The sequence below is a fragment of the Vanessa cardui genome, chromosome 19, assembly GCF_905220365.1.
Source record: "Vanessa cardui chromosome 19, ilVanCard2.1, whole genome shotgun sequence".
NCBI classification, from domain to species: domain Eukaryota; kingdom Metazoa; phylum Arthropoda; class Insecta; order Lepidoptera; family Nymphalidae; genus Vanessa; species Vanessa cardui.
In genome coordinates this window covers 9,466,653-9,481,326 of record NC_061141.1, presented here as the reverse complement: position 1 = coordinate 9,481,326, position 14,674 = coordinate 9,466,653, and the positions used below count along the sequence as shown (strand labels likewise).

The following is a 14,674-nucleotide window of genomic DNA, read 5'->3' as shown; positions in this document are numbered from 1 at the left end:
TCGCAAATTTGACACAGCATTCCTATTCGGTATTCGTTTCCGTAAAAGATTTTACAGTTATTTCTATAAAAATTAAAAAATTAAAGCATCATGGCAAAGTACTGATAAAGATCAATCATTCAAATCAATCAATCAACAAGATTAAGGATATAATTGTGGACTTAGTATTTGTTCATATCTAGGCAGGATATATAGTAATTGTTCTTGACTGATGTTCTCTGTAATTGGAAAATTACAGAAAAATTACGGCGTTGGAAAAAAATATCTACTGAGTTTCTTGTCGATTCTCGTCGATAGAATCTACTTTTGGAACCGGCGATTTTTATTTGTTAAAAAAATATCTTCATCGTATAAATAATAATATAGTCGCTTCCGGCCATATGTACGCTTAGATCTTTTAAACTACACAACGGATTTTAATGCGGTTTTCTTTAATAAAAAGAGCAATTCCAAGAAAGGTATCCTGCACATTATAGTTGAGAAATACCAGGAATTTCAAAGTAAAAATTTCTTTTTATGTTTGTTCTACAATCTTAAAGGATCTTGAAAACCCTTATTACGTATTAATTAAAAACTCCTTTCTAAGTAATAAAATTCTTGTAGCAATATAACTAGTATACACTCATTATGAAGATCTTTGCCTAGTTAAAATAATGAAAGGAATATCGCAAGTCGATGTTCCGTTAACATAGTTACAGAGAAAGTTGGTATTTAAGAACGTTCCATCTCGTGCTGAAAGTACCTAGTTCTAAGATGCTCTCGTCATTTTAATATTTATAAATGAAAATGACTAACATGTCATCGCATGTGAGGAGATCACTCACGAAGACGCACACCTTAACCATAAATAACCGTAACATGCGTTAGTGTGAGTGATCCGAGTTGTAAGTGTGAGTGAGATGACTTATGTAAGAAAGAATATGCATGCCGATTCATTTATGCAGAGCCCATGGCGCCTTCGTCAGTTACCGATATTATACACATATATATTTTTATTTACTAGGCGTATAATACAAAATCATTAACAAATAAGTATATAAGTAAGAGATTATAATAGTATTCCTTATTATATGCTGGGTTAAGTCAGTGAAAGCCCTTTGAATTTCTATTATATAATTTCGGTCTTTTTTTAAATTTAAACAGAAGGTAAAAGAAAAAAAGATACTAATATAATAAATAAGTAAGTAGATCCTAATAAATTAATAAGAATGAATATAATATATTTTATATGCAACACAACGTTACCATTAACGCTGAACGCGTTTTTCGTTTCAGGTATGCTTTTTGCATCATTAAGTATTCACATGTCAACCTAACATAACCTGCCTTTTAGAGCGTTAAAAATAATCGACTTTGGGTGTTTAAAACATAATTATTTATGTGAATAATTATTTATTCAAATATAGAAGCACTTACTTAAACGTAAATTACTACATCGGCAGTGGTCGATAGAGAAAATACCTAGACTTCAGAATAACTGTTGTAAGAAACTCCGAATATTAATTTTATAAATCTATATAAACGTAACATTAACATGAATTAAAATACCTCTTATTCTTAAATCTAGAATAGATTACACAACAATGTTAGCGTAATGTAACATATCGTCGTCATTTAACTTTAAGTTAAAAAATAAAACATTTATTTAGATTCTAAGATTTTGCTTATCCTGTTTTTTATATTCGCAAAATTTATTGTGACAGACAAAAAACTGAACAGGACCAAACTTATGTCCTTAAGCACAAATGTTCTCATTGTTCGCTTATTATTCTGCATGATAACCCAACTGGACAGAAAATTTTGTAGAGAACTGATACCTTTACTTGCTTTTAGAACACGAGAGTGTAACTCTCCCAATTTCCTAACTTGGCTATTAGTGGGGACATTATGACTTAAAGAATTTTTAGTGCTGACTCGCGGTCTTTGGGGTCGATATAGGCCTAAAATACACAAGAACAACAACGGCTATAACAGCAACGAGCATGACCTATCATCTTGAGACGATATTGTTATAAAGTGTTCGTTTGTTTTAACTGACTAATCTCATATTTGACCAGAGACAATTAAAAAATATTTTTGCAATTAATGACTATGTCAATATACAGTGTAAACTCTATATAACGACACTGAAGGGACTGCGCATTTTATGGCGTTATAGAGAGTGGTCGTTAAATGAAGAGAAGAAAAATCAGAATTTGAAAAAAAAGTTTATTTTAGTCTATTGTTAGTATACTCTGTTATTTTTGTCTGACGCCTTTTGCTGCACCAGTAATTTTGTTGTATATTTTTAATTATTTTATTTATATCTGATATAAAGGAAGTAATTTTCCAATAATTTAGCTGCTTTCAGAACTTCTTTAACGCTCGGTGGAGGCTCAAGCTCATCCGTCTTATCTTCTTCATCTCTTTATTCTTGAACCTCATTTCTCACTGAATCCAAAATTCCTATGTCTGTGAGTGAAGCCGTTGTAAGCAGGTAGTTGTCTACTTCGCTGTATGTTTAAAAATTTACCGTATTTCCTGTCATGTTGACCTGCTGAATCCACTCATTTAAAGGAAGGTCGTCGTCGCTATCAAACTCGAGTTCTGTTTCCACCTCATCAATCGTAGAATACATATGATAACGTTGTAATCCATGACTCCTACTTATTAGGCATGGTCACAGTTTACACGTGCAAGCAATCCCAATTTGTAAACAAATGAACGAATTTCTTAGAAAGTTCCTAATGCGTGGTGCCGACATTCGAGTTTATTGAGGGCTAGAATAATAAAGCGATAGAGGAACGCACACAGATGCACAGCTTTTTTTTTAATTTTAGCAATTTCAAATTGCTAAAATTAAAAAAAGGTACTTTTTATTTATCAATTGTTGTCGTTATTGAGAGTGGGTGTGATGCTATGTAGAGTGTATCATTGTATGGAATACAAGCTAAACCAACTAAAACCAATTGATTTCGACGCTTTAGAGAGTTTGCCGTTAAATCGAGTGACGTTACATGGAGTTTACACTGTAAATAATAATAACTACGAGCCGAGGGCTGCTAATTACCATTTAAAACTGATGAAACTTCATAGAACATCGACAGAAATCATAAATGAAAACAATAATTTATATCGAATTAGAGTTACACAAATAAACAGCGGACAATTTTAGTTATACCATTGCGTAATTCACAGACAGTATTATTAATAAACATTTATTATTAATCGTGTTTACGCTGCTTGTAAACACATTAGCTCCATCACTGAATGAAAATCTATGAGGATAAGATTTGTTGACTATTGTAATTAATGAGGCTTTTTATGAGCACACCAATCACACATAGTTGACCTGGATATACCTAACTCGATAATGTAAAACTAACAATGATCTATATTTGTGTTTTTGTGTTACTAGAATAAATGAACTTAGTTTTTTTGTTGTATGTTAAGTAATTGTAATATAGGTACATTTTGTACTAAGTCAAAACACAATTACAACAAATATAATAACTTTGTTTGTCATGAACCTTTTATTTACGACGACCTCCATAGTCGAGTGGTGTGACACACAAAACACCGGTTTTCATGGGTACGCCACTCTGAGGTCCCGGGTTCGATTCCCGGCCGAGTCGATGTAGAATACCATTAGTTTTCTATGTTGTCTTGGGTCTGGGTGTTTGTGGTACCGTCGTTACTTCTGATTTCCATAACACAAGTGCTTCAGCTACTTACATTGGGATCAGAGTAATGTATGTGATGTTGTCTCATATTTATTTATTTATTTATTATTTGCGCGTTTTTATCGCAATAACTATACCTAATAAAAATAGATACGTCGTCCTAAAACTAGAACCCACTCAGATATTTAAATCACGTATAACTCAGATAGTGCAGTGAACATTGATTAACCTTGATATTTCATTAATAAACGATCAAAACTTCACGATTCAAGGTTCAAATATTTGGCTATTTTCCACCAACGAAGAGCTCATTTATATATATCCTATCGTACACAGTCAGACGTTATCGCTAGCTTTCCTTATCTACTACGCTACGCTATCTATGCGGTTTGTCAGTTTATGGCCTTTCAAGCTGATTCAACCGACGTTATTTATTTTCTTTTTTACTTTATTTAACAAGGGAGGTTTATGTAAGGGATTCAAATAGATCTGGCGTACTGTCAAATGACTACACATTTATTTTATTCATTACTTAATTGAGCATATTTCTAAATCCTAACACCTTAATATTCAAACAAAGGTATTGAAAAAATCAAATATATTGTTTACGTTTGGTATTATCTCAGGCCCGTTCAAATCCAGGGTTCAGGGGGTGCAAAAGATACCCAGGAGTCGCGTGTTTGGGGAGCATTTTCACTTATGATAGTCATGACATGCATTGATAAACCAAGCATTGGTAAAGCCCCTTAGAAGTATCTTTAAAATATTATTTGTAAGTCATCGGAGATCCCAAAAACACTGTAAGGGCGCTGTTCTTAATTATCATCTCTATAGATAACATAATCATAATTGTTATTCTATAGAAACATTTGTTATCTCTGAAACATAATAGATAGTAATGTTATTTAAAATTAACACCAAAAATTATGTGTACCCTTTAATGAGAAAGTAAATTAGTAATTCGTGGTAATCATAATTAAGACAATTGCAATGCAAAAGGCCACTTGCCTTTTTAAATGGTTTTAGAGCAGAATTATTATATATTAATATCATTATATATTGTAATACAGTCTTCAAATCAAAACCTAAAGAAATCCAGTGTATCTAGTTTTAGTTTAATATGTGTACGTAACGTGGTTTACCGAAAATACCCGTCAAGCGAATTGGTAGACTACGTCCTTCGTTAATGTTAACGATTCCTAATTATATGGTTTGTTATTTATCGAGTAATATGCGTTGTCTATTAAAGATTTTTGTTACTCAATTCTTACCATTGGTAGAAGTTTATGCAAGTTATTCTTGGTATGGTTGCGTGCTATTCGCCAATGGTTCTGACACCAATTACCAAAATGCATTTTATCCATGCCTTACTTACCCTTTAAGCTGTTGTAAAGTTGGAAGGGTAAATAAGCCAGTTTGAGACGGAAATACATAATCACTTATAGTTTCCACAGTTGAGGGTTCAATTTCAAATCACATTCTTAAGTTACTAATGAGTTTATCGCCGGTTCTTCCCGCTAGTATCTACATTTTGAACCGGTGGTTACTTATGTAAATATAGATTGTTAAATGACGACTTATAAGTGCTTTTACAAGATTTTGGTTTTGATGAGGATATAAGCAATAGCTAATATTACTCACAATACCTATAAACACACAATAAGCTTTATTGCTATAAGGAGTAAAATTTTAATATTCCAGTAAATAAACTATGAAAATGAACGAAAGAATCCGAAGTCTTTTCATAAACTTTCCACAAAACCGCATTTACGATAAGAACGAAATGTATGTCACACGCTCATATTACAAAACCAGTTTTAAAACACAAGTATATCATGATAACAAACACTTCATTGCAGAAATTACAGTCCGTTATGTTTAGCAACCAGTTGAAGTAAAGAAAGCAATACATGAATGTATATAATATCAAGACGTATGAAATTGCAAAATACATACCAAACTGTATAGTTACATACTAAAACAAAAGACTACATGACAATGTACATCTATGTGCATATAAATGTATATTGTTATATATTTGTCTGGAATGAATAGATATCGAGACTCTACGACAGATTATCACGAGAGTTGGAACATACATATCACATCATATAAATGGTTATTTCTATACAATGCACTTAGTTGTAATACGTCGCTAGGTGGCGGTCTTGTCATGAATTTCTGTTCCGTACAGCTGATCGCCATGACAATTGGTAATATAAACACAAGCAGGTCAACGACCGCGGGGTCTTGCTATTAATATATTGAGGTCTCATATGGAAACATGACATGTGGTGGCCTAAATAAAAACTTATTTCCAGTCAGTTTATAATAAATTCCTATGATGTAAATAATACACCTTGCGATAAAAATTATAATTATGGCCATTCAAGTGAGATTATATGGAAAATTCTACACCGGGCCTATCCACTAAGGGGCCATAGGTACCTAAGTCATAGGTACCTACTCTAACTTTATAGAAATTTAAATGTTTAAATTAACAAATTGTATAGTCCTAATTATAAATCCTTAAAAAACATTGGCATTAACTTTGCCTTTGATATTCTATGTTCAAAATGTTCTCAACTTACCATATGCAAATATTCAATAGTTAGGCTTTAACGGGCCCCTTGTGTCATAATATTATTTCCTTATTACGGTATTATGAATAGGCTACGTTTATATCAAAAACTGTAAGTAATGTCGGCCATATGTAAATGTGCTATAAATATGTATGTGTTTAAAAATCCCTTTTACATCGTGTGGATTGCGATAGGACTTCCGTACATAGGTCAAAACACTCAAAAGAAAGTCTTTAATATCAAATTTAATAAGATACAACATAATATAAACTCAAACTAATATATTTGCCATTGGAATGAATACGAATATACGGTATACATATATAATGAATAATGATACATTTCTCTTTTCCACCGAATGAAAATAAAATCATTATAACAAATCTAAATACTAAAACGATTTTTTAAACGAACAGTTCAATTTATCTGCTTAAATTGCGGAATATACACAGCTATACCTATCTAGTTCATTACATGACGTCCTTCATCCCGTAAACAGTGTAATATCACATAAATTATGTCACAGTGATTTAATTACATTTGTTAATTGTGACTACTAATGTTCATTGATCCCAGCCATGTATTAACTAGATTAAAACCGCTAAACTTACAACATTAACACTAAACATTTTGTAATGATTTTACATTAAGTTAAAGCTATTATGAAAGATCAACAATAAGTATTTACTTTTGCTTTAATCTCTAATATTTTTTTTTTTTAATTATTTAATGTAACGGTGTTTACCATTTTTTCGGTAATTGACATGTTTCGTTTATATGAAATAGTGTTCCTATAATAATTAATAACGTAAAAATGTAATCAAATACATTGGTATTTTATTTATAAATACTTCTTTTTTCTATTGTAATTATTTTGTATTTCTGTAAGTTTTTAGGTCATGTATATTTTTATTTATAAGAGTTATGTAAGTAAATGTTTCTAAGATAAATAAATGAAATTGATATTTAAGAGTGTGTGTTCTATGACATATCATGGCTATTATCAAATCCCGTTAAATATGTTAATCTAAGATTTGTGTATCGTTACGCCTTCTCCCATAAGAATAGCCTTTACGTATCTATTACGTATACCTTTTTGAAGGTACTCATAGAAAAGACTTGTATTACGTCAGCGGTCAGCTCGGTATAATGACGAGTCGAGCGAAAAATAAAGTAAATTGTAACAAAACAAATAGAAAACCCATACAAATAAAATTAATGAAGGCATATATGCAGAATACATGAAACCCTAGTAGATATTATAATTAAACGATTCATGACTACTTAGTACAGTTAACCTCTGTTTCACCTTACCAGATGGCAAGGTCGTTTACGATCAATAGATTCCATTACCAAGTGCCAGAACATGGGTTTAGGTAAACTAAGACACTAGTAGACAGAATAATAATTAAAAATTTGCAGGTATTATACAAATGTTTTCAAGCAACAAAACCTTATGTACTATATAGGAGTTGTCGTCTTGATTTAGTATGGGTGAAATAATTTAAAGTTACTTGATATTATCAAAAATTACTTAATTTCAGACAAGTAAGATAAAACTGTCTTATTTAATATTATTTTCATATTTGACATCGATTTAAAGCATTTCTACCGTTTTCGGAAATGAATTTAGTATTAAACAACTAAACGTTGTTATTTGTATGTTGATGTAACGAAGATGCATCCTAGCAAAGTAAAACAAAAAAAAAATAAGTTTTACGTCTACCGTAACTTGCTCACATTTATTAATTATAATCAAATGATAACCAAGGTCAAAATAATAATTATAAAATCGTTGCGAGTGTTTTCATTCGTAATTATATTTTTGATTTCATATAATTTTAAGTCGTGTCGAGAACAAAGAAAAATATTATAATATTAAGTATATGAAGAAAAAACCTTCTACCCGTGAATACTATTTCAATTATTTTATAAAGGTGAGAATAAAGATATGAAACAAAGGTCTACAAATGCCAATAGGTACATTAGCAATATATTATTATTCATAAATAATCGAGTTTCACGCATTCGAAAAGATTGGCGGAAAATCCTCCAAACGGTCTGCTCTGGAGTCCAGATTTTTGCCCAACAGTGGCACAATAAAATGCTGCTTACTTGATTAGTCCTCGTTTAAAAACTGAGCATTTAGGTTATTTATTTACACTATTTACACATGGTAGAAACATTTGAGTTAACTCAAATCATAATGAGACTGACTAGTTTTAAAAATTTTTATGTTATAGATTTTTAAATAAATAAAATCATTTCTTTTCAAAATTTTCTTTATTGCATAATCATAATCCCATCAAACAAACAATTAGGAATTTTAACAAATAATGAAAAACAAGAAGAAGCAGTAATTTCTTAAAAAATATTTTTACTTTATAGTTAATTCTAACAACAAATCGTTTTTAAAAATAATTATCAAAAACAAAATTCTCTTTTCTCCATTACCAATTGAATTTTATTTTTTAAAATATATCTACGAAAAATATTGTCTTTCATCGTCAGTCATCCAGACTTGCGTTGCTGAATAATACATTTCTCTATTTTTTTCTAAATCTTTTGATATGCAAAAAATGTATCAGAATTGTAAAATAAATGAAAAATATTCATATTGGCCATACCTTTTTAAAAAATTACATGTGCAAGATTACAAAAGCCTGAGCTCAGTATACTTAATAAATTTTTCATAAAGATGCCCATTCACTCCATGTGAATAACGTCACAACAATGAAATACACACAAAGATTTAGATGCTGTTTATATGACAGTAAATGTCATTATTCAGATATAGTGAACAGTCAAACTTATTTCCTATCACTAAGATTTGTATTTCCTGATAACCTAAAGTAATAATGAACTTATCAATTAAGAGCTCAGTGTTTTTTTTTTAATTTATTTACAAATATTTTCCATTTTCAATCTCATAAAATATTTATATTTATGAACACTTACAACAATTTAGAATATACCTTTTATTAAAACTAATACAGACCACATAATCATTGTAGTTAAATTTTTTATGTTTTTTTTTTATTTTCAAACTACCTTACATACATATTTTTTATGAAAAAAAGGATTAGTAACTGTGAAATAAATAGTTACAAGTATTTTATATGACTACTTCACCAGATAAAGACATTTTTTTTATTCTAGTCTTGGTCAAATAGTAACTCACTGTAGTGGAATGTAACATTAATTTACATCAAAGATAGGTGTGTTTTTATTTTCAAAATTCATTTATGTTTCATAAAAATTGTAATTAAAAACAATTTGTTTACACATTTGTTCTTAATTTAAATCGAATTATCATGGTATTTGAGATTCTATTTGATGAATTATTATTTGTTGTGATCAAACCCAAAAACAAGTAATTCTTACTAACTGTATTAAGTAAAGTCCTGCACTTGAAGCATTCATTGTATTGCATATTTCTAGAATATCGAGGAAGAACATTGACAACGATAATAATGAAAAGATGATGGTTTAATAATACACAAAAGCAAAGACTTAGTGCAAAAATTAAGTACACTCTAAAAACTTAATTCCAAGTAAATAAATATGAAATTTGTAAAGAAAATAAGTGAACATTCAAATGTATTCAGTGCAGGTGTCTATGCTAAGATATTTGTCAAATAATATTTGCTAAAAATATAATCTAAAGAAACTAAAATAAATAAAGAAAATTGTATTATAAATAATGCCATATTCTAATTCCAAGACCTCATCGGAAAGCAATAATTTTATTTCTTTTATTAGTTTCAAACATTAATAACAGCCTCAATGCAATAAATCGACATACTGATTTTACTAAAAAAAACTTAGAAAATTGTGTTAGATTTATTTGTTAAAAAAATATACAATGAAACTATTAAAAGTTGTACCCTACTTAGAATTATCTATGGTCTACTATCACATTTGGTAGTGGGAGAGGCTAGAATGCAATTGAGGATGGAGGCATTGAGCACTCCCCGACAGTGACACGGTACGACGCTAGCTCACTAATACCATGGTAATGGACAAAAGCTGCCACAATCACCAGCACATGGAATATTTGGTGGGATTGGAACCAAATGTCACACTTTCCAGGGAACCAACGTTCAGGTACTCTAAGAGCATAAAACATTGCACCAAGAATGTATAGCAGACCCATTAATACTAACCAACCAAGAGATGCCTTACTAACTTGACTGAACCAACCCTCAGTTATACCATAGTGGATAGCGGGCACAACGCCAGAGAGACCAAAACCCATGAACACTCCTGCTCTCAAAGGACGGAGGCGAGGCTCTGAGAATCTATCCCAAAGTGATACAATTATAGATAATATTCCTAAAACGACCACTACAGATAGGTATATTATTTTCGGTCTATAATGGCAGTAAAAACTGTAATAAAGCCAAGGAACAAATGACCCCATTATTAGGAGAGCTATGCCACAGTAATCCAATTTAGAAAATAGCTTACCAACCATTTCGGAATGACAGTATAATGTGTGGTATGCAAATGAAAATCCAAGGCATACTATGGCTCCAATGAAAAACACTCCGAAAATCATCTTTTCTTGCATTTGTATTTCAATAGACGGGCGGGTAAGGAAATAAATTGCGACACCGATGAAGGCCACGCAACCGAGTAAGTGGGTCCAAATGTTGCCAGTTTCTGTGTGGATGCGGAAAATCGAAGCGAAGCAAGCACTGAAAGATGGTAGTGGCGGCCTGTGTCCCTTATGCAGGTAGTCGTTGTCTTGCAGCCAACGCGGCAGATGTCTGAAGTGACATACGTTCCATGATGCTTCCCAAACTTTACGCACGAATTCCTCTGCCTGTTCTGCGGCGTTGTGCGCCAATGCACCTAGATCAATTTCATCTGATAGAACGCCAGCCTTCAATACCTCAGCCATCTCCGCATCTAGCAGATGTTGATCCTCGGGGGTCGAAGGTAACGGGCATCCTTCTTCTTCTTCGGCGAGTACTTCGTCGAGTTCGTCGATTTGAGAAGCTAAACTCTCGGCCTCTGGGTCCCATCCTTGTCGCCGTCGAAGCCCGTCCGACGACGCACTGTGGGACTCCGTGTCAGAGTCAACTTCCCACATTTTGTCCGCGTACCGTTACGCAATTATGCCAATTTGTAAACCATCCGTGCAAAGACGACCTTCGCTTACAGAAGAAGTACAGTTACTAGCGCTTCAAGAGAAATCCAGTTACGTCACGAAATGGTTATACGGAACACTGAATGTACTTTACTCCTTTGTTCACAATTCCATCAATATTTCAATTCGAGGTAACGTTAAAAATTCGTAACACTGAATATAAAAATAATAAGTTTATAAAACGTTGTAATATAATGCTATTGACCAAACAACAATCAATTTAGAACAGCTGCAAACTACTGTCGGATCGTCGACCGAAACCATTCTCCATGTTGATTTTCCATATATATCTATCTCGCTCATTCGAGAGCGAAGTCACATTTTTTATCGCTGTTCAGTCTAAATGACAGGAAATTATATTGTTTATAGTGAAGTGAATTTGTGAATTTTCAGAAGTCAATAATTAGGTTCAGTTATTTTTTACGAATTCGCACACTATAAAGAAGATCGCCCCTCAAAAACTGAACTTAAAAATTTAAATACTTGTAACGTACAGAATAAAATCATGAAATGCTTTTTATTGATATTTTTGGTGTTTTAAAAACAATACCATTATTTCAGTTACAATTACTATTTGGTTTTAGTAATTGTTTATTGAATTATATTATTACATTTTCCTATAATATGGGTGTTACTTTAAAGTCATATAGTAAAACGGGGACATCACTAAAGTAAGTCGACGTCACTCTTGCTACCAACGTCACATACACACTAGTCGTTGATTGGTCCATGAAAGTTACGTCAATAAATTATTTGACAAAGGAAAGCCGTATAACCTAAAAAAAGATTCATGTACACGACTAAAAATTTTTACAAAGGTTTTTATAGTAAAATTAATTCGTACTTACTTTTTAAACATGATGTAAAGTTTTGATGCACTATTATAACTGGGAATAATTTTTCTGTTGCTTATAATCACAGACTACAAATTTGATTGAGATTGTCAAAATACACAGTAAAATATTTGGACCAATGATAATTGTGGTTTTACTTTTCTGTCATTTGCAGATATATAAGCCAATAATAATGAAGCACAGATAAAATTTATGCGAAAGGTTTTAGTTCATTTGCACTTATTTTTCACTGCACGTTACAGACTACCCGAAAAATAATCATACAGTATTTTTACTAAAAAACTATTATACTATTTTTTTGTTTGTGTTCAGTTATTGAATTTTAATTACTTATCTAATACAATTAAACTTCAAATGTAAAACAACAACTTTAAGCATCCCATTGATTTTTTAAACCTGAAAACTTATTTACATCATAAATCTTTAAAATATCAACGGTAATATAATACAATTTTTATTGTTGCCTAATAATATTTCAGAATTTAATTATTTATTTATTTGTCGTTTTTCTAATAAGTTAAGTAATGTCATTGTACAGTTTTTGTTAAATAATTCTTAATATTTTTGTATATTATGTATTTTTAACTTATTTTGTATATTTTTCTTTTATTCTTACTTATTTTTACTTGTTTAACCCTTTTAAATTAATATTTCAGACGTACAATAATTATTCAAGTCTTCTTTTATACATTAGGCTGTATCTTCTAACGTGTTTGCTTAAATTGATAACGGGAACACTTAAAAAAAAATTAACTATATTTTGAATTGTGACAACTGTAGCCCACATGGTAAATTTCTATATAATAAATTGTTAATTGTAATGTCTTTAAATTAATTAATACTAAGCCTTATTCAGTTTTATTAAAAACAATGTCGAATTTACTAGAAGTATTAATTACATGTGACTCGAATAATACGTTATGGACCTGCAGTATTTGGGATTCTCATACCGGTACGAATTTAATGACTTACAAAGGCGGTGGAACTGCTGAAAATCACACTCTTTCGTTTATTGGGAGCGACTACTTGGCCGTAGTTCAGAAAACGAAGCCTGTTCTTCATGTGTGGCCATTGAACTCGCAACAAACGGTACAAGGAATGCGTTTTATACTACCAGGCAAGGCTAGTGCTTTTGCAGTAACTCCCGACGGTTCCTATTGTGTGGCTGGCATTGAAGAGAAAATTTATCTATGGCAAATTTCATCTGGCAGCCTTCTAACAATCATAAATCGACATTATCAAAAGGTTAACCTACTAAAGTTTACAAGTGATGGTCGATTCTTTATATCAGCAGCCGAAGATGGAATGGTAATGGTATGGTCATTGGCGACGGTGGCTGCAAATCCTGAAGTAGAGCTTGTGACACAGACAATTGCAGGACAACATGATCCAGCTTATATCTTTTCCGACCACTCATTGCCAGTAACGGATTTGTATATAAGTAAAACGGGCATGCATGGACGTTTGTTTACAGTGTCCAGTGACAGATCTTGCAAAGTTTATGATTTGACCTGCGGTGAAATGCTTTTGAATTTAATATTTGATGAACCATTGTCAGCGATAGTATTAGATGTTCTAGAATTAAATGCATTTATTGGAACAACTGAAGGAAAAATATTTCAATGTAGTCTTACAAATCCCCCTAGAAATAGAGATGTGCTTGTTAACAATGGAGATAATATGAATATATTTTCTTCTCATACAAAAGCAGTTACTTGCTTATCTATTTCACTTAACGGAGATATATTAATGTCTGGATCTAATGATGAACAATTAATATTATGGCATATAAGAAGCAGACAGCCAGTAAGAGTAATAAGACATAAAGGACCCATTACTAATGCTTTTTTCACTACTAATTATGATGCAATTTATAAACAAGACTTTACACCTGGAATTGTGCTTCACAGCTTAGAGAGAACATTAGAGAAAAATAGTGAAAATGTATCTGAAATAGAAGTGCTTGTTAAAAAGGATAGCAATTTTTGGCCAACTTGTGGTGATATGAGTATAGATACAACACATTATGATAGCTTTGCAGCCACAGAAGTGGATATTGTGTCAAAGCAAAATGAGACCAAACTCAAGGAAGAGTTAGAAAAAATGAAATTGATTAATTCCAATTTATATGCTTTATCAATCCAAAATACTTTGAAAACAATACCCATTGAACTTGAAAAAAAGAAAATCACTGTGCATAAAAAGAAAAAAAATAAAAGCCATCTCAAGTAATAAATATTGTTTTATTTGTGTATATCTGAAATATATTGTTTTCCAAATTTCCATAAGGTTTTATTTCAAAATGTTTATATGAATGTTTTTGTATAAAAATTATTGTACTCCTTATTGAAATTAATTAATTAAAAACTTTGTTACTTATTGGTAATTCTAATTTCATACATTTATCATCAAGATAATTTA

At 31.2% G+C, this 14,674-nt stretch overlaps 3 protein-coding genes across 3 annotated transcripts in view; 1 reads left to right on the top strand and 2 right to left on the bottom strand.

Annotated features, from left to right (window-relative positions):
* LOC124537784 (malignant T-cell-amplified sequence 1 homolog) overlaps positions 1-12,399 on the bottom strand; it is a 42,313-nt gene extending 29,914 nt beyond the window's left edge. Inside the window, exon 1 of the mRNA XM_047114684.1 lies at positions 12,248-12,399. Coding sequence (XP_046970640.1) covers positions 12,248-12,258 — 11 coding nt within the window. The 5' untranslated portion in view covers positions 12,259-12,399. The remainder of the gene's footprint in view (positions 1-12,247) is intronic.
* Positions 8,509-11,687, bottom strand: LOC124537783 (adiponectin receptor protein). Its single transcript, XM_047114683.1, has one exon. It carries the CDS (start codon positions 11,340-11,342, stop codon positions 10,182-10,184), a length of 1,161 nt encoding a protein of 386 aa, XP_046970639.1. The 5' UTR covers positions 11,343-11,687; the 3' UTR covers positions 8,509-10,181.
* Positions 12,400-12,994: 595 nt separating the features above from the next.
* On the top strand, positions 12,995-14,499 carry LOC124537982 (WD repeat-containing protein 18). Its single transcript, XM_047114983.1, has one exon. The coding sequence runs from the start codon at positions 13,124-13,126 to the stop codon at positions 14,483-14,485; it is 1,362 nt and encodes a 453-aa protein (XP_046970939.1). The 5' UTR covers positions 12,995-13,123; the 3' UTR covers positions 14,486-14,499.
* The last annotated feature ends 175 nt before the right edge of the window (positions 14,500-14,674 follow it).